This window comes from Denticeps clupeoides, chromosome 5, assembly GCF_900700375.1.
Source record: "Denticeps clupeoides chromosome 5, fDenClu1.1, whole genome shotgun sequence".
In the NCBI taxonomy this organism is placed as follows: Eukaryota; Metazoa; Chordata; class Actinopteri; order Clupeiformes; family Denticipitidae; genus Denticeps; species Denticeps clupeoides.
In genome coordinates, this window is record NC_041711.1 from 21,373,729 (window position 1) to 21,390,788 (window position 17,060).

At 40.6% G+C, this 17,060-nt stretch overlaps 1 protein-coding gene across 7 annotated transcripts in view; it reads right to left on the minus strand.

The window, feature by feature from the left end:
- The window catches only part of diaph3 (diaphanous-related formin 3), a 219,976-nt gene that overhangs the window by 132,969 nt on the left and 69,947 nt on the right, over positions 1–17,060 (minus strand). For all 7 annotated transcript variants that reach the window (XM_028979066.1, XM_028979068.1, XM_028979067.1 and 4 more), the window contains 6 exons: positions 11,299–11,373; positions 11,138–11,207; positions 7,745–7,881; positions 4,134–4,239; positions 688–798; positions 371–489 (listed from right to left, as the gene is read on the minus strand). In XM_028979066.1, the coding sequence (XP_028834899.1) occupies positions 371–489; positions 688–798; positions 4,134–4,239; positions 7,745–7,881; positions 11,138–11,207; positions 11,299–11,373 (618 nt within the window). The remainder of the gene's footprint in view (positions 1–370; positions 490–687; positions 799–4,133; positions 4,240–7,744; positions 7,882–11,137; positions 11,208–11,298; positions 11,374–17,060) is intronic.

Here is a 17,060-nt window from a genome sequence, read left to right on the forward strand (position 1 = left end):
TCCAGAAGGCACTCTTACACATGCTGTACCTTTAACACCTGATTTTTTAAATGGTCTAGTCTTCCGAACCTTCTCTGCATATCTAACCACAGTTGTGGCTAAAGCTGAAAAACTGAGGCTACTCTTAATCAGGCCTAACATTTCTTTGGCCACTAACGAACTACTTTGGACAAAGCTCAGGTGTCTTTAAATCAATTTGACACATAAATCTATACTTGGACACAGGTGGGTGGAATAAAGGCTGACGTTGAGAAATTCTGTGTACTGCGAAACAGCCATATTAAAGTCTGGAATTAGTCACTTTATTGTTAAATCAAGAAAGTAGATGCGTGCGTGTCTGTCTGTGTGTACTACGGGCATAAAAGAATATTCCAGTTCTCCTCTGATGTCCTCCAAGCGGTGGCAGAACTCAATCATGTCCTCCTCTTTATGTTCCTCAAAGACCTTCAACTGAATGTCCAGAGCGTCATTCCTGATAGCATTCAGATGCTGAAAGAGAGAGAATAGGAGAGAGGAGAGAAAACAGTCTAGAGCATGATAAAAAATGTCATCACCCATTCCACTCTTCAGCATGTTTGACAGCAATAATGTTTTGGCACCAGCTTGCATCGGTGTAATATTACATAAATATTTTCCAGAATGGAGGGTCAAGAGCAGAGGAACATTTCCATTTTATCTATGGCTTACCGGCAGCACGTCTTTCAATCCGCATCGCATAAATTCATTGCGGATGTGTAGTCTGAAGTCCAGATCGTCAGGAGACGTAACAAGGGCATTAATGAGTTGCATGCAGGCCACCTAAAAGATAGCATTCAATAAAAACACACCACAAGTCAGTGTGTGTGTCTATGTATGTGGTTTAAAAATATCTCTTAAAAGCACACAGAAATTCATTTTAAACATGTATGGTTAAAAAGCAGCAGGTGCAGAATAACTAATGCATTTCTTCCCCTACTTTTCCCCTTCATGTTCTTTCCTTTTTACGGCAATGGACGGGAAGTGGATAGAATTTTATAATGAGATTTAAAGTCAATATGACACTTTTTTTGAATGCATGTGTTTTTCTATAGGCCGATATAGCTTGGAGTTTCAGGATGGAACCTCCAAGATCAATCTATTCAATAGCATGCAGATCAGTGACCATTGATTAATGATGTGTGCTGCCTTTTCATGCCCAATGACAGGCGAAGGGTCTCAGTGGAACACTGTATGTAATGGGTGCATTCTATGAGAGATGCACTGTTGGTTCCCAATGCAATGGGAAGGCAATGATTTTATCTACCAAAGATTACAATTTTCCCAGATGAATGGACAGAATATGGATGGACAGGAACTGTGCAATGCTTAAACAGTTAAAGATAAATCCACACTGGGCTATCTGTGTTGTTCCTTAATGTGTTTAAACTAATACCTATAGGCTTGACTAAATCTCTGCATGCCATGCTCAGGCCAGCTTGAAGAGTTGTTTGGGCACAGATCAGCTGGACACACAGAAGGCATTTGGTGTGCTTGTTATTCACATTACCTTTTTTTTAAATATGTATTTGTTCTAAGGGAGGGCAAGGAAAACATTTTGGGGAATTTGATTCCCAGATGTGCAAGTTAGTGATCACAAATGCACACAGCGCTGTATAGAGCAATCAATTTGCCTGTACTGTCAAGAGGAACACTCCCAAAAAGCTTTTGGGAACACTTAAATCAACAATCGTTTAAATAATTTTAAAAATTAAGCAAAACGAACAAGCTCTGAGAGTTTAATTGCTCAAAGAGACAACATTTGCTGGTGGCATCTCAGTTTACTCTGAATCATTAAATGGCTTTCTCTGTTATTTCACTCTCCTCACTAGCTAAACCTGCAGGGGATGACAGGACACTTAATATAGCCAGTGAGAAACTGAAAGGAAAAGGCAAAGAATTCAGGGAGGAAGGGAGGAAGGGAGGAGGGGGCTGTAAATCACAAGAAAACTGCAGTAGAGGCCACAAGTACACAAAACAACACACATACTGACTAATGTCAACACATGAATGCAAATCACACACAGCCTTTGTGCTCTGTCAAAAAGACGGGAATTTGATGAATGTAACAGCCTCCCAGAATATCAACAAAATAAAACTTCATTCTAACTACCTTTTCTTCCTGCCACAGTTTACTCCAGTGCTCAGACAACTCAGGAACCTTACAGCTGGAGACAAGAGGACACACCTGGATGAATACGCCTGGTGCATTAAAATGAGTGTGTTTCCTCACACATTTAACAGTGTTATGGTCTGTGTTTATCACTCCCAATGGCTTTCAGACAGGAGAGGGGTGTTCAGCTCAAGAGAAGGAGTGTGAAATTGATACCTCTAAGAAATGGATATATGTGTACATCTCAGATGAAGAGAGAGAAGAAATGAGAAAGAAAACATATAATGCCCCGGAAAACAAACTGCTGCCCCACCACCTGATACGAAAAATGAATGAATAATTCATTGGGTTAAATGCGATTTATTAGCACATTAGAAACAATATGCAGGCAAAATTATCAATAAAACATGACAAAAGCCCTGGAACGGTGCAATTGGCCTTAATGGGTACAAACTCCTTAGTCTTGAAGAGATTCCTACTAAATCTACTGTGCTCTGAGGCTGCTTCTGTTGGCAGGAGAAGGAAGTTCATGACAAATCAATGGCAGGTCAGCACTACGGGGTTTATCTGCATAGCCATAAATGAATGAATCCCTTTGGATAAGGCAATAGACACTTTGAGAAAGAATGAAGCTGCTTTCTACCACAGCAGATGTACAAGCACAAAAGCATTTAAGAAATATATGTTTGAAAACAAAACTGAACCTAAATAGTTAAGAAATGAATGGCTGCAACGTGTAAATATTCTTTTAGAATGAAGAATGAATTATGAAACAAATTAAGAAGCTACACTGACAGCTTTGGACAGTGAGCTAATGACAGTAATTGTGCATCTGTGTGTGCTCATATGAATAGGTTGTGAAGGGCATTAGGGGGAAAAAAAATTCTTTCTGCTGCACAAATAGCAGCCTTATATTAATCCAAAGTTTTGTTAGTTTTTTTGTCCCGTGAAACATTTGCTTTGACAAGCGTGAATATTTATGTTCAGTCCAGTGCCAGCTCACTGAATATGAAAAATAAAAATCTGCCTGGATTACTATGTAGCATCATTAAGCCTTTAAGAATGGCTACACAATGAAAACTCAACAGATACCAGGACTCTGTTCAGCCTAATCTCAAATGGGGACTCAAAAATGTCCAACTAATGTGATTATTATTAAAAATCCTATATCAGTGAAGCGTAATGTACGCTTACGTGGACACAAAGGGACATGGGATAGAAACACACAATCTTCAGAAGGGCTCAGATCTAGTGCCAGAGAGTTTGGGGTTCAAACTGCTGTCAGAACAGTCTTTCCACGTACCTCCCTCTGATACCAAATAATTTAGCCTTTGATCACAGTGGAGCAGTGCTGTAAAGATCCAGAGTGACGGGACAGACAGGTTCACTAACTCACACACACAAACCAGGAATCCCTGCCTGTAGTAATCTTGATATATCAAAATGTTATTTTTTTCCTTCATCATGTTCTGCAATATGAAGTGACTAATAATAAAACATTGTAATGGGTGCCTGTAATTTCAAACTAAATTTAAAGGGTCTAATGCATTCATAAAGATTCACTTAAAGATTCACAAAATATTTGATGTTTCACAAAGTTAACATTTCATTCATTTCATATATGGGAAATTACAATAATAGTAAAAATTATAAGAGCATAATATTTTTTGGTTTGAACCACCCACACATCAGCCAGTATGTGTGTTTACAATGCAAGAACATGTAAATACACACTCAAGCAACTCTTTTGATTCTGAAGTATTATGTTTACATAATTCCAATACTCCTCTACATAATACACTAAAACTGAAAACTAGCTGAAATGCAGAGTGCCAAATTTCAAAAGTAATCAAATCAAAGCCACTTATCCTGCTTTTTTGTGTTTTCAATGTTTCTGTTATTTACTTCACCAAATACCTTCAATATTACAAAGGAAAAATGGGGAGAAAATGAAGGAGGGTGGTTGTATCAGCAGTCAGCTCGGGAAATGTGGAGCAGCACTTACTTGTAATTGCACGGAGCGATCACGGAGGCCATGGACGATAGGGCTGAAGCGACTCTCCCCACATCTCTCACCCTCAGTGGTGATGGCTTCAAGCACCTTATCCAGTCTAAATGGGCAAAATGAGAGACATCAGTGCACAAATGGCCAATGCAAATTTGCTGTGCACAAATGAATGTATTTTCTCCTTTTGAGCATTTTATTATTTTACACTGCTCAAAAAAATAAAGGGAACACAATAAGGCATCTTAGATCTGCATGAATGAAATAATATTATTGTTAATTTGTTCTTTACATTTTTGTTGTCAGCACATTCAACAATCACACAAAAATGGTAATGAAAATGCGAAACATAACATAAAGCGCAAACAAGGGACACAGGCAGTGCAAGAGTAACATTTAACAAAAAACATGTAGACAATAATGACACAGCATTAAACTAGTGAAATGAATAATAAATGTGCAAAGTAATAATTGTGAAAATACTACTGTGCAAAATGGAACAGTGCAATAATAAGTAATATTACTCAATATGACAGAGGTAGTGCGTGTGTGTGTGTGTGTGTGTGTGTGTGTGTGTGTGTGTGTTTCAGTCCAAAGAGGAAAGTCCCTGAGTGTTAAGTTGACTGATGGCATGTGGCAAGACACTATTGCATACTCTGGCAGTAAGGTATCTTTTTCAGCAGAGTGAACAGAATTAGACTGAGCACACAGCCCTGAGAAGCTCCAATGCTCAGTCTAGTGGTGCTGGAGATGCTGTTGCCAATCCAGACAAACTGAGGTCTCTCGGTCAGGAATTCCAAGATCTAGTTGCAGAGGGAGGTGTTTAGGCCCAGCAGGCTCAGCTTCTTGATCAGGTGCTGGGGAATGATGGTGTTGATTGCAGAGGTCTATGAACAGCATTTGTGAATATGTGTACTTATTGTCCAGCTGGGTGACTATCAGATGCAGGATGGGACATTTTGCTGCTGTAATGGCTCGTGACAGTCTGGTCCTCATTGTTCTCAGGGCCACCTAGTCATCCTTTCTGAACAGGCAGCTTCTTTTTTTAACTGATGTTGTGTACTCCAGGTTGATTGTGTTGTCTCCATTGGTTGCAGCCTCCCTGAACATTTGCCAGATAGTGCATTCAAAACAGTCTCTTGAACAGCAGAAATTTCAGAACCGGTTTTGTTTGTCTTATGAGTGGTCTGTATTCTTGGATAAGCATAACAATGATATGGTGTGAATGGTCAAGAGAGGGGAAAAGATCCAGCACATTTTTACCTTTCGCCTTAAAGTCCACATGTCGATGGAATTTAGGGAGAACTGACTTGAGATTGCCATTGTTGAAATCTCTGGTAACAAAAAAAACTGTCTGTCAGTGTGTACATTCTGCAGATCGCTAATTGCTCCATGCAGTCAAAAGAGCTCCGCCTCCTCATCTGGGTGGAACGTACAATCATATCATGAACACCAAGGTAAATTACCGTGGTAAATAAAAAGTTTCTCAGATTCACAAACTCCACCAGCGTTAAACAATAGCTGGAGACTAGTAACAAGCACACAAGCCGCCGCCGCAGGTCTCACTGCACAACGCTGCGTTCCTAGCCTATCTAGCTGAATGGCGGCATCCAAAATTCTGTTAAAATTCTGTGAAAACAAAGATGCAGCAGTCTCTATATTCCCGCTTGGTAGTTCACTGAAGTTTATGTAGTTTATTGTCCAAGAAAACAGATGTTGGATAATAAGATGGATGGGAGAGCCAGCCCCTAGGATTAGCCCTTAGCCTAGCATGGAGCCCTGGCCATCTCCTATGCTTCCGGTTTCAGCACAGAGGCGGCATTTCCTTCAGGCACCGGCATCAGGCAACACCAGGCCTGGAGGCCTGCTCTCTGCAGCAGTCCGAGCATGCACAGTTGTTCTCGGAAGTCATCCTGTAGGTCAGCAGGATGATTAAGCTGGAAGAGTTTTTTTATTATTGTAGACATGGACATGATGTCCATGTGTCTTTTCTGACATCCTGAAATACAGAAAAATACAAAAAAACACAATTGTGTAACCAGAGAGGTCACTGCGATCTACTGTCGCAACGCCATAATGCCCTTAAAACAATTTAAAACAATTTAAGACCTTGGACTAAAGCATTCGCCAACTCCTGAACAGTCTGTGGTGGAACGTGGCATTGGTGGATGGAGCGAGACATGATGTCCCAGATGTGCTCAATTGGATTCAGGTTTGGGGGATGGGCGGGCCAGTCCATAGCATCCATACCTTCATCTTGCAGGAACTGCTGACATACTCCAGCCACATGAGGTCTAGCATTGTCAGGCGAACACTTGCGAGCACATGGCTGGCTGTGCGCCCCCCCACACAAAGAAATCCAACACCACACAATTACTGACCCACTGCCAAATCGGTCATGCTGGAGGATGTTGCAGGCAGTAAAACGTTCTCCATGACATCTCCATATACTGTCATGTTTGTCACATGTGCTCATTGTGGACCTGATTTCATTTGTGAAGAGCACACCAATCTGTGGATTGGACGTTGGGCCCTCATACCGGGCCCTCATCTGTATTTGATCGTTTGAGGACACACATGAACATTTGTGGCCTGCTGGAGGTCTTTTTGAAGGGCTCTGGCAGTGCGCCCTCTGTTCCTCCTTGCAAAAAGGTGGAGGAATCGGTCCTGTTGAGTTGTTGCCCTCCTACGGCTGCCTCCACATTTCATGATATACTGGCCTGTTTCCTCCATGCTCTGGACACTACAGACACAATAAATCTTCTTGTCACAGGGGAAGCTGTTGGCCTAGCGGTTAAGGTTGTCGGTTTGAATCCCGATTCACCAAGGTGGCGCTTAGGTGCCACTGAGCACCGGACCCACACACTGTTCCCTGGGTGCCTTTCATGGCTATCTACTGCTCACTAAGGGTGATTGGTTAAAAGCAGAGGACACGTTTCGTTGTCTGCACCAGCTGTGATGCAGTGTTTCAAAATGACAATAACTTCACAGCTCATGTGCCATCCTGGATAAGCTGCAAAATCTGAGCCATTGTGTGCGTTGTAGACTCCATTTCATGCTACCACTAATGGGAAAGCACCGCCAGAATTCAAAAGTGACCAAAACATCAGCCAGAAAGACAACAATAAAAACGGGTAGATGTACAAGGATAAATATATGTTATAAATACATGTTGTCAAGCCTGATGTTTTGACATAAGATGTTGTCTAGGTCTGACGTATGGATCATGCACAATGTTGGAAAGAAAAAAAAAGATTTATTGGGTCCGACCATTTACTATTGTGCTGGGAACAGGTTTCTGGCCCCCTACAGGTAGCCATCAAAGCTAGCAACCTGGGAGTCAAGGTCAAAGGTCAGGTGTCAGGAAAATTTAGAAACACCTGGAAAACTGGGAAAGAGTGCACAGTGCAAGTCATATGGCTTTCCTTACCACACAGTTGCCATGGTGGGGTCCTTCGGTTATGTGCAATTCCCCCAAAACTTTCAATAAGTTTTCATTATTCTAGTCTGAAAATCAACTTTTTCACACTTTCACACTTACAAAGATAGATTTATGTTGACTGGGGGTTGTTTTGAACCCATGCTCATTTTTCTATCATTTTGGTACATACGTGTTCTCCTCTCCCACAATGCAGATAGCAGACAGCAGCTTGACCACATCAGTCATCATGGCTGGGTGGCACGGCTCCATGGCACGGGCCAGCAATGCGAGGCTCTTCTCTTCTCCCAGGATTCGTTCGATGCCATACTGCAAAAACACCCCCAAATTTCCATTACCCATAAACCATGAACACACAGGAAGAGGGAACTGCCTATTAAATGTCAGAAAACACCATCTATGAAACACATAATGAAAATCAATTCTTAAAAAAAAGAATATTCTTACTAATGCTTTGAAAATAATTAAGCCTCTCTAATTACAAGTGGTTTGTAAGATGAGCTTAGTATTTATATTTCACAGTACAAATCTGTTTCTTTAACGATCCCACAGGACAACACGTTTTACATGGCAAGATAAAAGCAGATGGGGAAAATTTTGAAGTAAGATGAAATATGAGTATGGAGCATGACGCTCAATCAGAGGTTATGTTCCTCTGACTGGCAAAACTAAGGGCACGAGCAAGAACAGGTCTGTGTGATGAAACACCTGTATCCCTGTCACTGAAATAAAAATAACAGTGTGAGATCAGCGATATGCATATCACAGAAACACAGCGATGGAAATAGCAAGTGGGACTTATGGAGACAAAAAGAGGGAGGAAACTTTGAAATGAAGTGAAAAACTCAGAAATGTTAAGAGAAAGGCAAAACTTGCCTGAAGGACCTGATCCAAAAGAGTAAAAAAAAAACCCCACTATGTGTGTGTCTGTGTGTGTGTATTAGTGAAGGTGATCTCTTTTCCTCAAAGAGAATAAGACCTCCTTCTCTGCATAAAGGGGTTATTACAATGACTCATGCTCCCACTGTGACTATTCTAAAAATACGCACAACTTGAATGTTTAAGCGTAATAGCTGCATATCGGGCATACTTGACAGATTACATCCCCTTGCCAGTTGTGAGTCAAACAAGCCTTCCCGGTCTTATGCAAAGGTGGAAGAATAAAAATGATCAATAGTTTTGTGATGTCTTAATCCCTCCACATATCCTTTTCCTCCCAGTCTTCTGACAGGGTACCAGTGCAGTGTGGGAGAGAAGCTGGCTGAAAGTGTTTAGGCTATGCTAATAGATGTAAACACATTTCAGTGGTTTTCAGTCTTAATTCGGCAGGAGGCGGTGACAGCTGGCCGACAACACCTGGCTTACAGGCACCGTGGGTGGAAGCTGTCCCATGATGCCGCAGGGCAGCAGCAACAGGGCTGGAGCAGTGACAGACCCCTGGGTAAATAAGACTGGCTGCACCTGTTGGGCCCCAGACTAGAAAACCTTACAGGCTGTCACATGTGTGGATGCATGTGTGTGTCTGCGTGTGTATGAGAGAGAGAGACCAACAAAAAGACCAATGTATGGTGGTAAAGACCAAGCGCTGATAACAACTTGGGTTGTCCTTGTCCTCTTTAGTCTGGATGACATGCCATCCCAGTTTTCCAAAAAGAACTTCAACTTTTGATTCATCTGACCACAGAACAGTTTTCCACTTTGCCACAGTGGCAAATGATTGTGTTCACTGACAGTGTTCTCTGGAAGTAGTCCATAGCCCATGTTGTGATTTCCATTACAGCAGCATTCCTGTATGTGATATGGTGCCGTCAAAGGGCATGAAGATCACAAGCATCTACGGTTTTCCGGCTTTGACCCTTACACACAGAGATTGTTCCAGATTCTCTGAATCTTTGGACGATATTATGTACTGATAACTTCAAACTCTTCGCTATTTTTCTCTGAGAAACTCAGAGACATAAGGTCATTTGACTAAGCATGTAATCAAGCTTGTTGGGCATCGAAAAAAGAATCCTTATGATTGCTCCAGGTCTTATTTGTGTTTCTATTGCTTTTTTCTTTATTTAATAAATGTCAAGGGAAAAACTTGATAGCAAGGGAAAAAGGTGGGCAAGCAATACGTGGTCTCCACATCAAAACTGTTCATTCAAATAGTATGTGACCCATAGCTATTATTGGAACCTACTGTGGGAAGACTTTAGTTTTGATGTGAGAAAGAACTCACATCAAACTCACAAAACTCTTTGTTGTCCTTCTTTGGACAGAGTAGTCTAGTATCACAATTTGTATGCTACAATTTGTGTGTGTTTTATATCCAGGATCTTTTTCTTGTTGGTGTTGTTACTGTAGCTAATACAGTTACCCTAATTATTATGATTCCTATATGATGATTTCTTAATCACCATGGCAGGGTATAATCGTGAGTGTGTTGAGATGTCATATACAGTAAGGGTGATCCAGATTGATGTGATTGATAAGTGATCAAATTTTTTATTGGTGAATTTATGTTTCTGACTCCTTTTGTTTAATAAAACAAAATTACAATATGTGAAACACTTATGTTATGTTGACCAATAACCAAACATATTTACAAGCATGGAATAATCTGGTAAGGATAGGTACTATAGACCAGAGGTTTGGTAATTGAATAAGAACCATTGAATCAGTCCGAGATTTACAGTTTTAGTGTGGTATTGGGATTTTATACATTTTATATTATTAAATATAATTTTAGTAACCTTAGTGCAGGTATAATTATACACCCCCCTGGCATCTCCTCCAAGAGGGGTCATGGACACCAGGTTGGAAACCACTGATGATTCCAAGGAGTAGTCAACAATGAGATAATCCCTATTCCAGCAGGACAACTTAAGATACCTAAAAAAAAAAAAAAAAAATAAAGAGAGAGTCTATCTGAAGAGAGATAGAGAGGATGCGATAGTAGATCGATAGAGAGAGAGAGAGAGAGCGGAGATACTAGCGAGAGAGATATCGCGAGAGCTCCTCTTCTCTCTCTCTCTCTCTCTCTCTCTCTCTCTCTCTCTCTCTCTCTCTCTCTCTCTCTCTCTCTCTCTCTCTCTCACACACACACACACACACACACACACACACCAGTTGACATGGGCCTTATCCTAACCAAAAGGAAAAAAACCTTATAGAAAAAGTCCTCTATATCTAACAGCACTCGCTTAGCAGGGACGGCCTGATCATTAAACGTGCTCTCAAGCCCTCTGCTACACCAGACTCACAAAACCCCCTGGCGAGTTCAGACAGTGCCTGGCTGTGGCCCTCAAATCTGATGCTGTGCTCTTATCGGCTCGGAAACATGAAACGGGCTGCTGCCGCAGGCCCCCATACAACCTGTGAACTGACAAACGCAAAAAAGGCACTGGGATGAGAGGCAAAACATGCTAGAGACCAAAGGGAAGACTCCTTGACCACAGGAACAGCAGGAGAAAGACATTTTGCTCTGGGACTAGTTGAGTATCACAGGTTCCCTGAGGCTCCTTTAAGTTAATATGAGTCCTTCTGCTGTTGATTTCGGAAAAGGGTTTTGTAAAACTACCTTGTTGTTCATAAAGGCTTTGAGGCACTGGATGACTTTGTGTTGACACTTCTTGTCCAATTTGTCATGACTGGAAGAGAGAAAATTCCCCAAAAGTAAGCTGATTATTATATTCCACTCCTTACAGATAATAGACATGTACAAGGAAAAAATAATCTTACTGTTTCTTTAGAAGGAGTCTTTCCAAGGTATCCAAAAGCAACCCCAGGCCCTCATGTCCAAAACTTTGCACCCAGCTGTGGAAAACAAATTCAGATTAAACCGGGGGGTAAAACAGTGCTGCATAAACATGCCATTGCAACCTCACATTCAAATCCACTAAAATTGCACACAATTTATTACAAATTATTTCTCAGAGTATATTTACTCTGCTGTAACAGACAACAGTAGACTTCAAAAGTGATTGAAGTCAATGAGTCTTAATCAGGACAGCCTTCAACATAAGCAAATTTCTCCTCCAACAGATTAAACTCTCCCTCTAAACCTAAAACTGCAAGGCATAACTAATAAACCAAACATGTTTACTTTAATCTGTTCAAAGCAAATCTTGCTGCAAACAACTCAATTGATTTGACTCCATTGTCTGCGGAAAAATGCATGAAGTACGGGAGAAATGTCTGCATTGAGGTCAATATTAAATCAGTGTAAAAGCAGACATTAAACACAAATACATCAGTTACACAGAGGGATATTTAAATTGCATGCCATAGTGTGCAAGATATAGCCCTTCCTATGCATCAAACTTTACCATTCACCAGACCAGTAGAATGTTAGTGTCTATGCTTGTCACAATTCTGGAATTTCAAACTGGATACCAATAATAATGATTTGAGAAATCATTACCAGGCAGTATGTACTTGGATAAAGGAAACGCAATTTGCAAGCTGTCATGCTTCTGTCAAATATTCACGCAACACAACCAATTTACAATATCACATTATACAGTACACCCATGTATCGTGATATGTATCGTATTAAGAGATTCTTGCCAATACACACCCCTACTAAACATGGTACTTGACGTCTATTTTCGATACTATGAGTAAGAAAAAATAAATAAAGAATATTTTTTTTATATTTTAGTCATAACACCATATACTATACATACACAAATAAATGAATACATAGATTGAGGGGGAAAAACCATATAAATAAAAGAACATATTAACAAATAAATGAAAGAAATATATTTAAGCTTTTTGAGCCAAACGTAAAAAGCACTACTTGCTTCTCATGTCACAGAAGTTAAACTATATGCATGTTGTGCAGTAATATAAATATAAAAGGTGGAGAGAGGAGTGAGACATGGCCATTCTAATTGTTTGAGAAAGGCAATTACAATATTCATATTACAGTTGAACAACTACCCCTTTTGCCTTTTCTAGCAAACTTGGTGCTACAGAATCCTGTTTAAACTGTCTCTCATGTAAACATTCGGTCCCCCAGGTAGCCTAGGGGAGGGGCTGCCCGTTGCAATGCCTGTTAAAAATTGTTGTAGTCTGCCGGCAATTTCCATGAACTGGCCAATGTAAAACTGGAATTTAAGTATCAATACCAGTGCTAATTGATATCGAAATCTAATTTTAGGACCTGAGCATCAATGTTTTCACAGCATTACTTGAGTCAGTATACATGCTGCCATAAAGCACACGTCGCTAGCCAATGGTTTTGGTTTTCTATTTGTGCCAAAAAGCCAAACAGAGTCCAATGTTAATATCTAACAGCAATGAGCCAGGGGTGACCAGGAATAATGCCTGCAGTTATAAATAAACCCATAACTTGTGTACAGTGGTAAGGCAGAAAATCCAATACAGTAGATATGATACATGTGAGGCACAGTGCTCTTTAAAAGAAAACAGTAAAAGATAAAACTGTGATTGCATGGGAGACCAAGCCTGAGACCAGGCTTGGGGAATGTTGGAAGAGGAATAAAAAGTGTAGGGATAATGGCCATGTCGAATGGCCATGTCGAATAAATCTGTGAATTTCTGATAAATATGCAATGTTAATGAGTTTTTCCAAAATTCCTGATTTTCGGATATCAAAAAATGTACAGAAGAATGGGGGCATGGTGCCAGCCGGTGTACGTTCTGTGGTTTACAATACTTGGATCCCTTGTATTTGTTTGGGGAAGATCACCCCTGGTCCGAGTATCATCGGGGCGATGTCCCTAATTGCTCTTGAGCTTCATTGGAAAGAAAAGGAGTTGTGCCAGGTGCAAGTTTTTATGCCCAAAGAATACACTAAGGGCTGTACAGGCTTATAAACACATTCAACCAGCCTGTGTGTCCCCTACAACAGAGGCCCAAAGACTACCAGCAACAATAATAAAAGATAGTTAAAAGTCGGCTGAAATTTAGAGGGGGAGTGGATCTCCTACTGCATTCTTCATTGAACTGAGTTCATGGAGGCTCAAGAGCATCAGGAGCAGTTGCCTATTTATGGATTTATTTCCTCTCAGTCAGCTTCCCAATGGGACATTAACGATTTCCCGTGCTTCTGGGCATCCCTTGTGAAAAGATATAGAATGAATTCATCTGAACACAGTAATGAAGCAGTCCTTTATAGAGAGCATGGAAGAAAGCTGGATCAGGTAATAACACACTGAGGTCATCTGTCTGCTCATGTCCTGAATGGAGGCGGAGATTAAAAATAAGGGGACAGTGACCGGCAAAGTGAGAGGAGTGAGCCTCAGTGACTAAATTCAATTTATATATGAAAATGGAGCTCTGCTGACTTCTGCTGCTGATTATGTTAGTCAGGGTGGGAGTAGCCTAGTGGGTTATACACTCGCCTATAAACCAGAAGACCACAAACTCACAGGCAAAAACTTACTCCCATTCTGTCCCTGAGCAAACCATTTGGACACTGTCCCTGTAACTACTGATTGTAAGTTGATCTGGATAAAGGTGTCTGATAAATACTGTAAATGTAAAATGTAGTCAGTGATCGACCAGAAACTATGCACAAGAAAGGGTGGACTGGGACAGTTTGAGTAGTCGGAAATACCATCAATGCCAGGAAATGAGTGGATGGAAAAGAGACAAGCTCAGCTGAGGGTTAAAATAGAATAAAAAAGAGGAAAGCGGAGTAAATGGGTGTATATAAATGAGGGAAAGAACAGCACCGAGGCATATTTGCCCATCAGAATGCAGGCCTCGTGCCATTCTAATCAACAAACACTGTGCCTCCCAGCATCTACTAATCAAATCGTAGCATGGAGGTCTGCGTGAATTTTCAAGGTGAAGTGTGGGTTGAGAAGGGGGTGCCTACTACAATTGAATTTGTCATAACTGGGGGTGGGGGTTGTCACAGGAACGCATACAGGTAAAGAGCACTGTGTCCATCCACTTAAATCAAATGTTGAGCCTTCTCCTCTGGCTGCTCACTTCAAATCAGGAGGTTCATCAAACATCCATTTGCTTCTGTTCGTCCTGGGATAACATCCAAATTATCATAGTGGTTATGTTTGGGGGTGGAAGCAGGGTTATTATCGTTAGTATCATAGGAGGAACATTGCATCGTGTGTGCATCAGAAAAAATTATGTTGATGTTGTTGTCTTTTTCTCCCACATGATTTAAACCCAGTGATCACAAAAGCATTAAATGAGCATGTTTCCATCCTGCCACTTAATTTACAAGAATTGTCTTATCACAGTGTGGCAGTCAAAAACACCATGAATTCAGGAGGTTGGTGTTACATAAATAAAATATGTTAAGTCTCACATCATATTTAGACACACCTACTCATTTATGGGTCTTGATTTATATCATTCTAGAACAAAACTGAAGACACATGAGAACAAATGTATGGTTATGCAATAAATAAAAAAATAGCAGACAAGTTGAACATTTGAAGTTCTCCAAAGCAGGGAGCTTTTGCTGTGATGGCAGCATTTCAATGGCTGCTTTTCACTACCTTAGACAACAGGGATGGATATCCAACAGTCCTGAAGGTTTATGCAGAAGACTTTCATTCATTCACTCATGTTAATGAGCATCTCAAAAATCGACTTTGATTATGACAATGGTAAACAAAGCTACATTGAGGGTACTTCACTTTCTCCAGCCACAGAAAATACTGAATATGGTTTTTACATTGGATTCTTGCCTTAGTCTCCTTAACCACCACAGAATAGGTGCACCCAAATTAGTAGTGTATTTATAAACACGGACCCCTAAATTAGTTTGTAAACCTGATGAGGAAAGTGTAAATGATACACATAATAAGAGTAGCAATGAAGACATCAATGTGTGTGTAAAAGAGACCATTTGAATAGAATGCAGAAAAAAAGAAAAAAAAAGTAATTTTACTGCCATTGTGGGCAATCCATTGTTGCCCAGAACAAACATCATCAGCATCACAGGGGGGAAAGATTTCTGCAAAAGGGTAATTTCAAGTAATCCACAATATATTGCACAGTGAAAATGTGTGCAGATGGAAGAAAGATGCTTAAGATCAGATCAAAGTGATCAGACAGTAGTTGAAATTTTAAAGGGCAAAATGCTTTGCTAATAAAAAAAAGTGGCTGAAAGAAAAGTGGGCTACTGCTATTCCAAGACACTAGCAGAATAAAACCTGGTGATTAATAAACCATGTATTATTGAATTGAATGGGCACACAGACAGGCATGCACACACATACATGCATAATAGCATTGTTGATTAAGAATCTCTTCTCTGCATTAAAATCCAATTGTTCTGATAATTGTTATTCTGCTATGTTCAGTGTTTTGTTGGGTGGAGGAGGGGTCAGTAACGAAGGGGCAGGTGCTGCCAGGGAAAGGGGAGGTGTGGTGGGCCAGGGTGCCAGTGACGGCTGAAGAATAAACCTCCCACGGCAGGAAGAAAATTGAATTTAGCCCCTTGCTCCCGAGAAGGATGTGGCCGAGGCCACAAGTGATATTGAGCAGGCAGGGCCAGGGTCCTGACAAGTGGCTCATTGAAATGCATAGCTAGCCCAGGAGCACCCATATTTTCACATCATCAGCAGGTAGGGCAGCATCTTTGATGAGGGGGGAATAATCAGTTGATGCGCACACTTTTCAGCCAAAGAGATTCAGTAAGATATGGTGCCATACCGATAGTGCGCTGATGCTATTTGGCATCACGTAGAAAGACATGGCATCAACAAAGGTGAATAAATCCCATCACCCTGGACCATTTTATTACAGAGAACCAAACTACTTTAGCCAAAACACAAATATTTTACCCTTTCTTTCTTTTATTTTAACTGAAACATAAAATTAATAATTTCTGGGTTAGTCCCACAAACCAGACAAAGATAAAAACACTCAAATGCACAATCTACATTTGTGACTATGACATAACTGAGTCAGGGTGTGGACGAGGTGCATTAGGAGGTGCATCATTTGTCCACACCTTATGAAATATTTAGCAAGGGGATACCTCAGATGTACCAAAGCTTTCAAAATTTCATGTTTTTCCAACCATTTAATCAAAACCTTCTCTCCACTCCGGCGCTGAGAAAGAAAAGTGATTACAGCCACAGCTTGTCAGTAGATGGATGCCCAGCTTGGAACTATAATGAAAATCAGGAGAAGCTCCTCAAGAGCTTAACCCACAGATCATAATCGTTTTAAAGTGTCTCAGGCATTCTAATAAAAAAAATTTAAACAAGGTTTCACGGTCTCCCTTCATTTCCACCTCTCTCTGCAAATGTTTTATTCCTTCTGTGCCAAGCCTCATGTAAGCTTTTTCTTGTAAAATGTATCAGTTGCATTACAATGCTGTAGAAGGCACAAAATGAGATCCCCTGGAATAGTCCCATTAGGACCTTCTCAGAACAAGAAGATAGCCTTATAACGCAGTTACCAAATTAGAAAAAAAAATAGGATTTTATCTTATTTTGTTTGTGATCGAGAAACGAAGACAGTGAAACGAGTGATGAGGAAAACTAAAC